The 15,942-nt window shown below is 51.4% G+C and overlaps 1 protein-coding gene across 1 annotated transcript; it reads left to right on the top strand.

Annotated features, from left to right (window-relative positions):
* The first annotated feature begins 241 nt into the window (after positions 1–241).
* On the top strand, positions 242–13,638 carry ywhaba (tyrosine 3-monooxygenase/tryptophan 5-monooxygenase activation protein, beta polypeptide a). The gene is made up of 7 exons (XM_086200348.1): positions 242–362; positions 6,510–6,669; positions 7,192–7,332; positions 9,823–9,946; positions 10,967–11,130; positions 12,833–12,928; positions 13,003–13,638. The coding sequence occupies exons 2-7, from the start codon at positions 6,517–6,519 to the stop codon at positions 13,057–13,059; spliced, it is 735 nt and encodes a 244-aa protein (XP_086056474.1). The 5' UTR covers positions 242–362; positions 6,510–6,516; the 3' UTR covers positions 13,060–13,638.
* The last annotated feature ends 2,304 nt before the right edge of the window (positions 13,639–15,942 follow it).

Below are 15,942 nucleotides of genomic sequence, written 5' to 3'. Positions count from 1 at the left end.
CAAACCACAGGCCTCGTTCTGCTACTTCAAAATAAAAAAAAACAACTACAAATCAACGTTTCAACCCAGAACCTCCAGAAATTGACCATACAAGCCATTGCTCCAGCACCCTGGCTCACGTCATCTTGTAGCGGTTGCCATGGTCCTCCTGACGTCAAAGCCCCTCGCAAGATGCTTAGGAAACCCCCTGGCGCCGTCGCCATGGATACTGGCGGGGGGAGGGGTGGGGTTTAGAGGAAGCGGAAGTGTCATAGCAGGCGGAAGTGGTACTGCCCTGAATACCCTGAGCAGCGAGAGGAGGACAGCTTGATAACCCCCCATCGTTCAGAGAATAAAATCGGGATCCCTAGCACGCTCCAAATGTGAGTTTTCCAGCATATCGCTCGATTAGGGTGTTCCATCTTGGCTAAGGGTGTCTTGGGCGGTGGGAGCGGCCCCGGCGGTGGCCCTACTCGCTGCGGCTGCGGCGGAAGGTGCCTATTGTGGTTTGGGCTGGGTGCGAGGATTTAGGCCGAGACTTGTGGCCAGAGAGTGAAAAATAACCTACCGATGCCCGGCGCTGTGCTGCTGCTGCTGGTTCTGCTGGTGGTTTTCTTACGCGGGGCGGGGGTGGGGGGGTCATTTTGCGGGCCCGTGCTTTTTGCTCGATGCCATGCGTGGTGCGCGGCAGTGCCCGTGCGGGGAGGGAGAAGCCAAGTTTGGCCATTTTGACAGCTTAGCAGCCCGTCCGTCGTGAGGGCGGTCGAGACATTTTCGGTTTCCCTGTGACTCGGCCCGGGTTTTAAGGTGAGGCCGGCCTCGAGCTCCTCCCGTTAGCCGCATACACCTCCACTCCTGGTCTCGTTATCATCGGAACAGGCAGGAGACAGAGCATCGTCGGTGGCGTTGGTTAGCCCCGCTCCGTCATGGCGTGACCGTAGTGGAACAATGTCGAAGCTAACACACCCTTCTCGGGGAGTTTCCCCCCCAATACCGTTTCATTGTCATAAGGATCGACTTCGACGTGCTTAACGGCCTCATGATTCCAAGCAAATGCCACAGTCTGTCGTTTTAACTCGCAGACAAATGTGGGGACGTAAAAAAAATGCCGTTCCAGATTGAACTGGGTCAGTTCCCGTTAGCAGCCAGGCTAGCCGCTATAGCCGACGGCCGTGCTGTGACGTTAGTTAGCATGCTAGCTGGCGGTAATCTATCTCTCCATCTTAAAATTCCACAGGGGAATGCGACAAGGAGGGCGTAACTGCCGGCGGGCCGACTGCACCTTCCAGCCTGTTCTTAAATACGCGGTGCCTTGCGGGCTGCTGGCGTTCATGTGCCGGGGCGATGCTTTTCGCTCTCATTCGTATGTCAGTCTGCTGTCGAGTGTTGTTAACATTTTATGGCCGCGCAGGAGAAGCCTGTTACCCTGAGCAGGCGGCGAGGTGGTTGAGTAACGGCGGCGCCAGCCTCGACCGTGTTGGCTTCTGTCAGATGATTTTAGCCGACGATCCATTTCCACCAACGCGGGGGTCACGGCGGCGGATACTGAGGCGTTTTACCCGATGCTAAATCGGGATAGCCTGAGGATGCTAATGTGACGTTAGCCTCGGAGGCGTAACACGTTAGTGGTAATGAGGATGTGCGGAGGCTATATGGAGCCTGTAGTCAGGTTAGCTGAAATCAGATGTCGTGGCCTATCGAGTACTTAAATCCAAAAATATTATAAATCAATGATTCACCCTCATTCGAGTTGCTGAGAGCGAAAGTAGGCAGATTAAACTCTGGAGCAGATGTTTCTGAACCCTAGGTTTTGCAAAGCTTACACATGGAAATCCTGCTAAGCCCAACGATGTTGGGCTGCTCAGCTATTATTTAGGCCCCCGGATGTCAAAGTTAGATTTTTCAGTTTGCTAGGACGAAAACGATCTGCTTCTTCATTGCGTCCATCCAACTTGATGTTGGCTTTTTAGTGCTGGTTAAGCCAGGGAATCATGTGGCATGATAATACTGAACAAAACAGCACATTTAAATATTACATGATGACAATGTCAGTGGTTTGGCGGTTCTTAATACCTTTTTAAAATTTCAGAAGTTTTAACTGCAGTTCATGTCAAAGGTTACATATCTGTAATGCAAAAAGGCACAAGTTTATCTGGTGAGTCAGAGCAAAATTCTACATGAGTACTCTAAGTTTTTGCTGCATTATGAAGTCAGTGTTCAGCTCACTGTTGCTGTGCTTGATCATTCCCTTGATAAACGAATGTGATGTGATTTAAAGACGTGCTCACTGCCTGAGGTTTATCACTGGAACCGACCACCAGGTGGTAACACTGGGCTGTTGCAGCAGCAGTGCCTGGCGCCTGGCGGGGAGCGACGGTGGAGCCATGGTTTAACATCAGCATTCACTTGATCTCAGAATGTCTGTCTCAAGTGGCTTTGAGTGACAGGATAATGGAGATGATGGTATTGACAGCTACTTGTAGTGGTTCGTAGTTTAAGCCAATAAACATCACTAAATCATACCATGTGCTAATCGGCATATTCGCGATGTCGATGATGATCATTGCAATGTTGTAAGCAGCCGTTGGCGGCGACGCGGCGGCTGACTCCTGAGGAATGCACAGGGGCTGAGCACACGCAACAGACGCGCTTCCAGGATTCTGCTCACCTGTTGCTTCTGTTTCTTTTAAACTGGATGTGACGAACAAGTTGAAGGGTGAAGATGAAACGATCGCCGTCCTTGCAAATGTCAGGTGCTCGTTGAACAGTTGTCTGACGTCGTCTCGTGAAATGGAAGAGTGAAGAACAACCACTGAAGATGGCCCCAAATGTGGTCAAACTGACGGTTCCTGTTCATGTGTGCTTGGAACCGAGAGGAAGCTCGTTAACGGCGAGAGCCTGCCAGTGCCACCAGACTACATTACTGAGGGTTAATAGCAACAGTACAAGTCATTGGCAATCTCTGATGTGCAGGAATATCCATGTGACTTTTCTCACATTGGAAGTCACGAGTTGCAGATGGGACAGAATTATTTACATTTAAAATTTAAAAGGCATCATCTTCCTTGAATTGAACTTAATCTTTTGGAATACTTCATGCCCGTTGATGGTTAGCTTTTTTCCATACAGCACTGCAGTTCAGTACAGTTTTCAGGTGCCGGAGGAGCAAGATGGCTGCCCCCAGCCGCTGTGTTTGTTTATGAGGGGGTGCCATGATATGAGTTTCTCCCCTCAGTGTTAACTGAGCCTCTCACTACTAAATAGTCCTAAATAGTGTGTTTACTTGTTGTGAAAGCGCTCTGATGCTCCTCCGACGTCTTCCTCGGTCAGCTTTCCCTTTATAACCAGTGAGAGTGGCTTGAGGCGGTTCGCGGTCCGTGGTGCTACCAGACGTGCGAGCTGGCTGGCAAGTTGGAAAAACCATTTGAAGGGAAAATAAACCCCCCCACTTCCATTGTAGTGTCATGAATTCAGATTATACTTAATGTTGCAACACCAGAATGTGGCAGCCGGTTCCAGTACGGCTGAATGTACGCAACTCATCCCTGTTTCAGTTCCACAACAAGGAACTGCAGCAGTCTGTGATAAACAAAAAATGAACTCCTGCTGCATGCAGACTGAGCTGCCAGCCAGTCTCAGTAAGAGTCCCCTCAGTCGTGTGGGAAGAGCAGCGCGGCTCCTCCTGAATGGCGCGGTGTGTCATGGAGGGGGATCCTGGCTGCTTGCGGCTAAAACCAAAGCACTGGAACTCGGCTGGGTCTTCAGGAGCTTGACCTATCGCTCTAGACCAGTTTGTCCTGAGTACACACAACCAGGTCTTTGAAGGTGCTTCAATGATGCGTGAAGATGTGTAACGATAGCCGCCACCATCGTTCTGTGTCTCTGATGTCCAGCACCTCAAGCACCTACGGTCTCGCCACCCCAGAGAAACGCCCTCTGAGATACAGAGGTATCCCTCTCTGTGACATCCCTCCTTAGAATTGCCTGATCATCGTCAGCTCCTGTCTTCAGATCTGATCTCCAGCGTATTTTCCCTGAGGTGGGAGTTCTGGGGGCCTGCTGTTACATAACACGCTAATAGATTCATATGGACAAACGAGACACTGACATACAAGGATAGTATGAAATTGCTGGAAAAAAACTGATTGATAACCTAAAATATCTCGCCGTTTAAGGGTTTGGAAAACGCATGAAACATGGAACTTAGTTGAAGCGCCATTGAAAGTGGCTTGAAATGATTGGAGACCATTTACTTGAACTGTTGCTGGGTTAAAACCACGGGACCATGAAAGTAGTAAATTTAGGACTGAATGGATTTTATGCCACCATTCATTGACTCATGCTGCGCTGCTGAAGCTCTTCATTAAATATCCACAGTTTCGCCTTTCAAAAATCAAGCACAGAACTTAAAAACCACGTCTGTGCTGAGTTTGGCTGCTTTTACCAGTCGAGGATCGCTCAGTGTAAAGGGCGAGTTATGCCTGTGCAGTGTTAGCGTTAGCATGCCGCTAACTGGGCTGGTGATTCTCCAGGCCACGGCAGAGCCAGAAGCTCGGGGGGAACTTGCCGACTGTCCTCTGTGGAAAGTCACCAAAGTTTGTGCCAGAGTGGACAGCAGTATCGTGGATGGAGGTGCAGCATTAGCTCAGAGTGTTAGCCACTGCCTTCGGGCTCCTGGGGGTGAAATGCTATTGGGGCCTCACTACTCAGGGACCCTCCTCTTAGAGGGAGGGGCCCAGGGACAAAGGTTTGTGACCTGATTGACATTTGTCTATTGAGAGGCTGCTCTGAAGGGATATCCAAGGACGCGCCGTGGTGCGTAACAGTGTCTCTAGGCAGCACCACGACTGTGGGGCGGCTGGACATTTGTGGTGCGTTGCTAAACACCTTGCAGTTACATCACTTGACACAAACAGCAGGAGGTTGAGTGAGCATCGCATAGCTGCACCTCTGTATCCTGTTCAGTGGTTTTCCTGAGGTTATATTTGGAGCATCCGTGTAAGCTTTGACCACCGAACTCAGAGGCTGGGGGTCGATGCTTTTCCAGCCCCTCCCTGTTTCTAGCAGGTTAAATGTTGAAAAAAGGATTTACACGTTTGTTTACTTTGAAATGAATTAAGTATGCAAGCTTAGACACGGACAGAGCGCATAGTGGCGAGTCAAGTGTGATGTAGCTATCAAGGAGCGGCGAAGCTGTGGCCTACTTAGACCTACAGATTCATCTGGAGAGCAGAAGCCCCTGGGTGGAAGAACTGGAAGCAGCCATTTCACAGGAATTCAGAAGTGAAGGCTGCCTCAGCTGGTCTGTGTGGATGATCGGCGTGTGTCAGGTCTGGGCCGCAGCCCTGGCAACGAAACGCTGATGCGTCTTCATACATGTTGGAACTGGAGAAAAGATCACAACCTCGCATGGGGAAAAATCAGGTCACAGCATTAAAGTTAAAGGGCGATGCAGGAGGCAGTGATGGACCTGAAGAGGAGCGCTCCTGTAGAACGAAGCCCTCGGGTTTCTCATCGCTCCTCCTGGGATTTGTCTTTCAGGCGTCACGATTTGGGGGGGGGGGGGGGGGCACAGATGCTGCGTTTACGTCATTCGAGGGAGGGTTAAGTTTTGAATTGTTTTCACTGGAAACCTGTTGAAGTGCTGACGGTGTGGTTCGTGTGAGTGGACTCCATGTTTTCTTGAGTCTGTAGGCTGTGATGTCAGGACGCAGCTCAGCGCTGAAGCACAAGCGTGGATTCACAATGACCTCAAAATGATACAAAAGCAGTCTGAACTTTCTGGATCATTGTGACTGACATTTCAGCATCCCTGTGTTGTGCTAGGAGATATTAAATAAATCAGGACATCATGAAAACTTGCACACATCAGAGGTGTCCGCCGCTGGCCGGTGCTTCAATTGAAAGGGAATCAAGCATTCATCTTACTGTGATTCTCAGAAGGTGCGATAAACAAGGACCATGGTCAAATACCAGTTTAAGCTCAATATTGTGGTGCAGCAGAGACGTCCTGCCTACACATCGTGCTGATGATGTGATGCTGCACGGCGGCGGTGTCGGCACTGCGCTCCACCGCATTAAGGAGGAACACCTGGATGTGTTGGTGGGCGTCTCGCAGCCAAGCATCGAGTCACTGCTGCTTGCTGGGAGGAAGGGAGGCTTGAAGAAGAAATTGAAATGACCTGGACTGTCTTTGGTTGCTCAGCTGGATGAATGTAGGGATGCCCGGGCCCCGGCGGCGGGCAGGTCGCTGCTCTCCGGCGGCGGGCAGGTCGCTGCTCTCCGGCGGCTGACTGCGCTCAGCTGCAGATGAGCACGTTGTCTTCAGTTGACTGTGGATTCACATTTTGCACATTTATTTGACCTCCCTCATCTAATCTGCCTCCCACCTGTCAATCACCTTCCGTCCTTTCGTCAGTACCTGCGTTTCTCAGTCGGCTCTTCATCATCGTTCTGGCTTCTCTCTATTCCTCCTCTTGTCTCGGTTCCAGCTTCTAACAAGGTCTCTCTGTCTGTTCTTCTGCTTGCAGCCTTAAGATGGATAAGAACGATCTGGTGCAGAAAGCCAAGCTGGCAGAGCAGGCCGAGCGCTATGACGACATGGCGGCTGCCATGAAGTCCGTGACGGAGCAGGGCCTGGAGCTCAGCAACGAGGAGCGCAACCTGCTCTCTGTCGCCTACAAGAACGTGGTACGGCTTCCATGTGATGAGCTTTTGATTCGCCACTTCCTCATGAACCCGCCCCCGACAGGCAAACAGGAGAATGAAGTATTTACTCATGGCTTTGTTATGCAGTGCAGTTTTCTCCACAACAGGAGAATTATTTCCTCCACATTAATAAATGATAGAAGGAGCACACGAATCTGAGTTTGTCTCACAGAAAAAGGCAAAGTTGATGCAGGTGAGTTTTATTGAGTTGAGTTGCTGGAGCCATGAGGAGGCAGAATGGCGGTGCGGTGATCGTCCTCATGCTTGTGTTTTAGCGTGAGTTCCTCCATTATTCATGTGTGGTCCAAGCAGAAGCTGCGTTGGGATGATTCCCAGTTTGTCTGTTTTACTTGAATCCATGAGGGTCTGAAACTGTGAACTTGTGAGTCCCTCCCTGCGGGTGTCTGTGTATAAATACTGCATGTAGGTCTTATTGAAACGTTCTCCCATCGTGTCTGCATCGTCGCCGTTGATGTGATCTGACGATGTTCTCGTGGTCTTCAGGTGGGGGCTCGTCGTTCGTCCTGGCGCGTCATCTCCAGCATCGAGCAGAAGACGGAGGGCAATGAGAAGAAGCAGCAGATGGCTCGTGAATACCGCTTGAAGATCGAGTCCGAACTTCAAGACATCTGTCACGACGTGCTGGTACGGAGAGGGAGGGGGCGGGCGAGGGTGGAGGAGAGAGAGCTTGGACGAGTGACAGGCTCAGTGTTGTTTGTCATAAATGTTGGTTTACCGTCTCTCACTCAGTGGTCGGCAGTATTTACTCTCCGGCTCATAGACCGGCCTCACCGGCAGGTCCGCCTAGGTAACTCCAGGAATCGCTCAAGGTCAAACCAGAGGAACAAGTCTCACGCCTGAGCAGACTTCTGATCTTATCTTGAAGGTCAGACGGAAGCCTCCGCAGTGATGTGGTGCCGGGGGAGTGAAGGGAGGGACGGGTGGAGACGTGCTATCCTCACAACAGCAGGGGGAAGCTGTGATGAGTGACCTTGACCCAGCAGAGCTCCCCAGGAGATCAGACCAACACATCAGGCTTAGCGTAAGACGGGGAATCCTCAGCACGCCGCGCCGTCAGCCGCTGTCACCAACACCGACTTTTGAAAATGAGGTTTCCTCAAAACAGAGCATCCAGTCAAAGGTGGCTGGATGGCTGCCAGTCAGAGCAGTGAGTCGGAGTGCGCTGAGCCCAGATCAGCTGCTGCGTGCGTCAGGCGCTCCACATGTAGGATGTGCTCAAGTCCTGATTCCTCTTCTCCCAACTTCCATCTTTAAGATTTTCAATATTCAACACATCAGAACAGGCTTAGTGGTTTGGTTAGGAACTAAATTAGAAGAATGATCAAATTCATCTGCAAACATGGCGAGTGTCTGAATAACTACACGCGTGCATCATCATTGGAGCTGCTCTGGCTTGTCTTCACACGTGTGAGTGGGTCCGCCATCTTGGACCGCCACCTACGGCAACATGCCTGGACAAACTGTCCCACTGTCCCTGGACTCCAACAGCTGGTCATTTGCATTTGTTGCTTGAGTTGCAGTCTGATAATTAGCACGTTGAGCTTGACTTAGTTCGCCTCGTCTGGTCGAACAGTTGATGACAAATATTAGTCTGTTAGCGCCTGACCAGAGCTGAGCTGCAGAAACAAGATCCTGCTTCTTGATGGTTCTTTTTGAAGCACGCAGCCCCGGCTAACTGAGGGTCTCATGACTGACACTGCCAATGGTTTGACATCCTCCTTCGGTCCTCTTCTTCTGTTGGAGCTCCCTCAGTGGAAGGTGGCGTGTTCTCAGGGTTCTCAGTCCAAAACGGCCCTCACACCTGAAATACTCAACCTTCCTGATTTTAAAATGTCAGCATCTGTTTTTTGAGTGTATGATGCACATTCAGGTTTCATCGTCTCAGTTGTAAATGGGGGTTTTGTTGATATTTTTGGTGTTGCGGTTTCTTTTGTGAGTGAAATCATGTTGTGACCAGCTGGGTCCAAGTGGGCTGGACCGACCCGCTACGCTGCAGGCTGCTGTCAAAGACGGTGGATCCAGATGTGGTGGCGGCTCAGCCAGGAGCTGATGGTGTTTTTAAAATGAATTTGATGGAATTTGTAACAAACTAGGAGAGTCATTGTAGCGTCGTCACCTGCTCAGTGTGAGAGGCCAGACGCCTGTTCCTGAAAAATGATGAATTCAACATCTGGTGCCACAAGGTGAGAGAGGTGTGTGTGTGTGTGTGTGTGTGTGTGTGTGTGTGTGTCAGTGCCTGTGTGGCACTTCATTTACATCTGCTGACTCGGTAGTTCATGTCAGCCCAGTGACTCGATGGCTTCCCAGGCCAGGTCACTGATGTCACCGCAGTAAAACAGACGTCTCTTTGTAGTTGAAAGGTTGACATGAAAGCACTGGAACAGCGCTGGTCTCATGGCAGAGAAGCTTCAGGGTGACGCGAACCTGATCACATGACCTCGATGAATAGAGCAGATGATGACGGCACCGGTAGTGGCGGCGAGAGTGACACTCGTGCTGCAAGTCAGCGGGAGCGAGTTAAATGTTATGACTTTTGTTGCTTCTGCAAGTGGACAGCACTTTGGTCGACTGAGGTTGTTTTAAATGTGCTTTATGAATAAATTGTGACTTGACGACTTGACGTGTCTGGTGCCGACTGAACTTCCTGCAGCAGCACAGCCATTAGGAGGGAGGTGACAGAACCAGGACTGGAATAAATGAGGTGAGATTAGGCTGCTGGCGGTGGCGGTGGCGGCGCTGAACAACGCAGAGATGTTTCTAACACCACTGAGAACGACCGTTCAAGAAATGCAGCTTTGCTTTAGCTTCCAAGTGCTGGCTCACTCACCAAGTAATCTGATGGCTAGGTGTCCCCTCGTCTCTGTCTGTCTCTGTGTGTCTCTCTCTCTGTCTGTCTGTCTCAGAGGTTCTGTCCCCAATGAGAAGCCAGAGGTTTGACCAGAAAGTTGCTAGATTTGACAGCGATGTCATGAATTAGTCAGAGCTTCCCTCTCTGAGTGAAGTGTGACACCTGGTGGTAAAAGTTAGTATTTCGGAAGCCTGCAGCAGCTCCGGTAGATGGGTGGGGGGTGCTGTGTGGATGATGCTGCTAACAAACTCTTGTATGTGTTGCAGAATCTGCTCGACAACTTCCTCATTCCCAACGCATCTCAGCCGGAGAGCAAGGTGTTCTACCTCAAAATGAAAGGAGACTACTTCAGATACCTGTCGGAGGTGGCCTCTGGGGACTCAAAGAAGGGTGAGTGCTCGCCGTCATGTCACTGAAGGTGTTTGGCTGGTGGTGAAGGTACAGCCTGACGCACCAGCGGCAACGAGGTCCAAACTTAGTTGGCTCCAGACAGTAGAGGTTATGACAAAGTCGAGTCATGAAGGTGATGAGCAGATTTACTGAAGAAGATCAGCGTTGTGTATTGTTGTGTTTATGTACTTGTGTCATTGGAACAACTGAGGGGGTGTCAGGCCCGTTGGCGCTCTGTGGAAACCTCCCTGCTGGCCGTTTGAGTTCTGAGCTCCTCTTTGCTTGTATTGATCTGATATTTGATGCAAGTTCAGCCTCAGAGCACATGAGGTGATGGGAACTGTAGAACACACGGATCCCGCCTTCGCCGAGCGTCCCGTCAGGCTAACCTGCTAGACTGCTGCCAGGATCCAGTGACCCATGATGGTTTGATGTCACGGCAGCGATCAGCTGATTGGCACTGGCACGAAGCCGACGCTTCCACTGTTTGAGAGGAAGTGACGAGACAGAAGGTTTAGTTGGACGGAGTCGTCAGCTGGCGTGAGCCCCGCGCTGGTTACTCCACGTGTGGCGTCGGGGCACGGCTGAGCGATCCAACCACAGTTGAACCAACATGGAGTCCTGCAGTTCTCAGCCTGCAGGAAGGAGCAGGACGGAAGGTCGCGTGTGTCTGATCCCACTTCACATCACTAGTGAGGTTCAGCAGAGACGCTCTCGCTTCAGTTCGACTCCTCCCAACTTCTGGTCGGCGCAGGTTCAAAGATCTCCGGCCGTCTCTCAGAAAGAGAGAATTATGTTTATTAACGTTCGCGTCACGTGATCTTCCCGCCTGCAGCCCAAGTGCAGAGTTAAATGCTGTCATCACAAACCCACAGAAGTTCCCATCATTTTTGTGAAAACAAGACAAAAGGAAACTGTTCCCTGAATTCCAGAACTAAAGCCTGTAGCTTTGTAGCAGGTTATAGTCATGTGACCGGTAAGAGAGTCAGAGTGACGCTTGTGCTGTGCTGTGTTGTGCAGACACGGTGGAGAACTCTCAGCAGGCCTACCAGCAGGCCTTCGACATCAGTAAGAAGGACATGCAGCCAACACACCCCATCCGGCTCGGCCTGGCCCTCAACTTCTCCGTCTTCTACTACGAAATCCTCAACTCACCAGAGCTGGCCTGCGCTCTGGCCAAGTCGGTGAGTGCACACGCTAACCAGCTAACCAGGTAACCAGCTAACTAACTGGACCACAGGACCACTCGCATGAGCATTCAACCACGCTAACACCGCTAGCGGTTACGTTGTGATAAATTCTCTTCATACAAATGACATCCAGTGCTACGGTCTTTCTGGGTGAGGGTTAGCGAGGAGGGGGAAGGGGTGCCGGCCGCTCTGGACCAGAAGCATTTATGTGAGCAGTTGTGTGCTCCAGTGAGTGTGATGTCACAGAATGGGAATGTCGTCACGGGACACATCAACTAACTCTGTTAGCTCGTTGACTGCTAACGCTAGCTGTCAACTGCAGGTAGCTAATGGATGATTGAATATGTTGTTTGACCTGCAAGTATGCCCTGATGTCACGCCTTGACGTCAGGACCTGACCTCAAGCCCTGATGTCACGCCTTGACGTCAGGACCTGACCTCAAGCCCTGATGTCGCGCCTTGACGTCAGGTCCTGACCTCAAGCCCTGATGTCGCGCCTTGACGTCAGGTCCTGACCTCACGCCCTGATGTCACGCCTCGATGTCAGGACCTGACCTCAAGCCCTGATGTCACGCCTCGACGTCAGGTCCTGACCTCACGCCCTGATGTCACGCCTCGATGTCAGGACCTGACCTCAAACCCTGATGTCGCGCCTTGACGTCAGGTCCTGACCTCACGCCCTGATGTCACGCCTCGATGTCAGGACCTGACCTCAAACCCTGATGTCGCGCCTTGACGTCAGGTCCTGACCTCACGCCCTGATGTCACGCCTCGATGTCAGGACCTGACCTCTCGCCCTGATGTCACGCCTCGACGTCAGGTCCTGACCTCTCGCCCTGATGTCACGCCTCGACGTCAGGTCCTGACCTCTCGCCCTGATGTCACGCCTCGATGTCAGGTCCTGACCTCTCGCCCTGATGTCACGCCTCGACGTCAGGACCTGACCTCAAGCCCTGATGTCGCGCCTCGATGTCAGGTCCTGACCTCACGCCCTGATGTCACGCCTCGACGTCAGGACCTGACCTCTCGCCCTGATGTCACGCCTCGATGTCAGGACCTGACCTCAAGCCCTGATGTCACGCCTTGACGTCAGGTCCTGACCTCACGCCCTGATGTCACGCCTCGACGTCAGGTCCTGACCTCACGCCCTGATGTCACGCCTCGATGTCAGGACCTGACCTCAAGCCCTGATGTCACGCCTTGACGTCAGGACCTGACCTCAAGCCCTGATGTCACGCCTCGACGTCAGGTCCTGACCTCTCGCCCTGATGTCACGCCTCGATGTCAGGACCTGACCTCTCGCCCTGATGTCATGCCTCGACGTCAGGCCCTGACCTCTAGACCTGATGTCACGCCTCGACGTCAGGCCCTGACCTCTAGACCTGATGTCACGCCTCGACGTCAGGCCCTGACCTCTAGACCTGATGTCGCGCCTCGACGTCAGGCCCTGACCTCTAGACCTGATGTCACGCCTCGATGTCAGGTCCTGACCTCTAGACCTGATGTCGCGCCCTGCTGTCAGGCCCTGACCTCTCGCCCTGATGTCACGCCTCGATGTCAGGTCCTGACCTCTAGACCTGATGTCGCGCCCTGCTGTCAGGTCCTGACCTCACGGCCGTCATGTGAATGGGATCGATTGAAACCCCTTAGCCAATTGTCAGGGATTAAACTCACCGACTCTCTTTCCGCCCCGCAGGCTTTCGATGAGGCGATCGCCGAGCTCGACACCTTGAACGAGGACTCGTACAAAGACAGCACGCTGATCATGCAGCTACTAAGGGACAACCTCACTGTGAGTAGCAGCCGCCTCTCTCCCGCCGCGGCGCCTTCCGACTGAGCTGACGCTGTCCTGTTCTCTCTCTGCAGCTGTGGACATCAGAAAACCAGGGAGAGGAGGGCGAAGGCAACGACGGCGAGAACTAGAGGGCACTTCACTGTTAACCCATCCCCACTCTTCCTCTTCCTCTTTCTTCTCTCCTCTCTTCGTACACATAAACAGCCTGTTCATTCCCTCGACCCACCTTTTCAAGCCTCCCGACTTCCCTTCTGTATAACCAACAGCATGAATAGCACCTGACCTTCGCAAACAAGTAAAAACATGGAGGGGAAAACCGACCCATCACCCCCCCACACACACCGCCGCCATCCCTCCCCCTCTTGATCATGGCACTCCAAGGCCGGCCAGCCGACGACATCCCCGGCCCGGTCCAGTCTTTCGGCACGCAGGGAGGGTTTTTATCCAAACCTACCGAATAACTTTCTTCTAAAGCCCCTCCCCTCCCCTCCTCTCCTCCATCCCTTCCTCGCCCTTCTTCCCTCCTTCATGACATTTCAGTACGTCCTCTCACCTGCTCCCCTCCTCTCTAGCAAGTTAATGCATTTATCTAGATGTCCATCCCTTCTCTTTTGGCTTTTTCTTAGTGTGCTGGCAAATGGCTGGTTTTATTCCACTTTAAACAAAACAAACAAAGGTTATTAAACTGTCCGTTTATTTTCAACAAACACTGTGATGCTCAGTCTTTCCTCCACCTCGCCACCAGATTCTCTCTCGAGGGTAAAACCCATGTTCAGCTGGGGGAGGGAGGGGGAGGGGGGTGTTTGAGCAGCGTTCTGCTGAGGTTTATACAGAAGGGTCCTCCCACAAGGCTGTATTGTGACACTGACGGAAGCGTCCGAGCTGCTGCGTGAAGGAAAACGCACGCGTTCGATTCCTCTCCTCTGACACGCGAGTCAGATCTCAAGGGTTTGTTCTACGAGTTGAGAGACAAAAACTTTTAGAAACACAAACATTCATTCCATGGTGACGTGACAGTTTCCCTCCCGGCCAAGTGCTGTTGAACAAAAGTACCGCCATCCCTGAAGCCCCTCCCCCATACTCGACTCGCCGCCACCTTGTTTCCCTTTTGCAATTTTCTGTGTGTGTGTGTGTGTGTGTGTGTGTGTTCGCACCAGTTTCTTTCCCGGTCTTTGATAACTGTACAGTTGTAAATGTGTCTTTTGGGAAAAAGCTTTGTGGATGTTGCCCGTTGGTCACAGCTGCTGCCGCTTTTACTTTGGTACTCGCAGACCTGCTTTACTGCTCGACCTGACACAGATGAGGCCGCGTCTTCATCCATCATTGGTAGGCGTTAGTGGCGAGGAGCACAGTGACTCTTGAGCGACAGGCAGGAACTTCCCCTCCTCGCTCTGGCTCTCATCTGGGGCGTTAGCAGGAAGTTGCAGCCGGGATCAGACCCATGGTGTTTCCTTTCACGATGATGTCATCACAGTCACGTCAGATCAGGTGATCTTGCTGTCTTGGTAGTCGACGGGAAAAACCACAAGAACCCCCTCCGTACAGGCAGAAGCAGTGTAACCGGATGCTATCGTAGCGAGTGCTAACCTTGCTGGGGAATGCTAACCTAGCATAGCCTGGCTAAGCAGCTCCTGGGAGTTCTTGAGGTTCTCAACACTTCCGTATTCCTGCCTCCGTCACGGTCGTCCCACTTGCTCGTTGTTTTGCCTGACATTAGCAACATCCCTCTCGTTCTCCTCACCGTGACGTCAGAGCTCTCTGTCACACTATTGGTCAAAGCCGAGCACGTGTCACCATAATTACACGAAAAAAGGCCAGAAAGGTCGTGTCGTGGTGGGCGTCCCAGGTGCCTCGTCACTCCTCTGGTAACAGAGACGCCGTTCATAAGCCCTGATGTTCAGAACCCACCAGGCTGAGCTGCGCAGTCTGATCCCAGCCTCGCGGAGCTGGAGCTGCTCGTCCGGAGCAATGAGGAGTTCGGAAATGTTCCTATCGGGGTTTTCAGCGTTGGGCTTTGAACGTCTGCGTCCCGGCTGCTCCTGAACGAGTGAATCTATCGACGGACTTGGTGCTGGCAGATGTTCAGTGGGTGCCACTGCTGGTACGAGCGCTGACGAGCCACAGGCTCCCAGCAGCCATCAGCCAATCATCTGTGGAAACCGGAGTCAGGATGGCAGCCCCTGAGGTTGCCGGAGGATTAAACGGTACGGCTCAGAGGTGCAATTGAACTTGAGGCGCTGCCAGCAGTCCCCAACTGTAGTGAGCGACTTTTCTGCCCAAGCAGTCGCGGCCGGCCAGTAGTGGATCTTCAGTGTCACAATAACCTTGTCAGACCATCTCGACATTCCACTCTGTAGGTGTAGAAAAGTCATGTGTCTCAATGGGGTTTTTTTCTTTTGTTTTTAATTTTAATTTTTTTCTGCTGAGGACAAAACGTTTTCATGCACTGAAGTTTAAAAGGAAAGAAAAAAAAAAAAGATTCCTCCCTGCCACTTTTTTTTCCGTTAGCTGATTAAAAAGGCAGTTAATTCCACGCTTTCCAAGGAAAAGTGATCCCATGCAGTAGTGAATGTGGCACCGAGCCTGTCTGTATATCTGGTATTTCAAATAATTTTGTTTTTACTGACCAGTATTCTGCTTAAGAATAAAAAGAAAAAAAATCACCCATAAAAACAAACAAAAGTTTGCTTCTGTGACGGTTTTATTGCTTAGCGCGCACGTGGTTGTGAAAATTTAGACTTAGCTTAAGAACACCAATAAAAATGACAAAAAAAACCAGAAACCCTTCAACACCTTCTTCCTCTCCACCCTGGTTATTGACGTAATCTTAGATTTGTGTATGTCTTTTAAAAAAACAAAAACAAACTAGTTTCACCTTACATGTTATAAACAGGACAAAATGTAAAAGACAATTTAAAGTGAAATAAAGGTTTTATCAGTTCCCAAACAGCCCTGTTTTGTTTATTACGAGTTTGCTGGTTGGAGATGCTTGACGCCGTTGGCGATGACGT

The sequence above is a fragment of the Aulostomus chinensis genome, chromosome 3 (assembly GCF_037954235.1).
Source record: "Aulostomus chinensis isolate RoL2024-O1b breed Wild chromosome 3, RoL_Achi_v1.0, whole genome shotgun sequence".
NCBI classification, from domain to species: domain Eukaryota; kingdom Metazoa; phylum Chordata; class Actinopteri; order Syngnathiformes; family Aulostomidae; genus Aulostomus; species Aulostomus chinensis.
Note: the sequence above shows the minus strand (reverse complement) of the source record. Positions and strands in the feature narration are given on the sequence as shown.

What these genes read in the sequence shown, in the direction of transcription:
- ywhaba (XM_086200348.1), top strand. Translation starts at nt 6,517, where the DNA reads ATGGATAAGAACGATCTGGTGCAGAAAGCCAAGCTGGCAGAGCAGGCC. An exon ending in CTGTCGCCTACAAGAACGTG is followed by an intron (nt 6,670 to 7,191) that starts GTACGGCTTCCA and finishes CGTGGTCTTCAG; the next exon opens with GTGGGGGCTCGTCGTTCGTC. An exon ending in ACATCTGTCACGACGTGCTG is followed by an intron (nt 7,333 to 9,822) that starts GTACGGAGAGGG and finishes TATGTGTTGCAG; the next exon opens with AATCTGCTCGACAACTTCCT.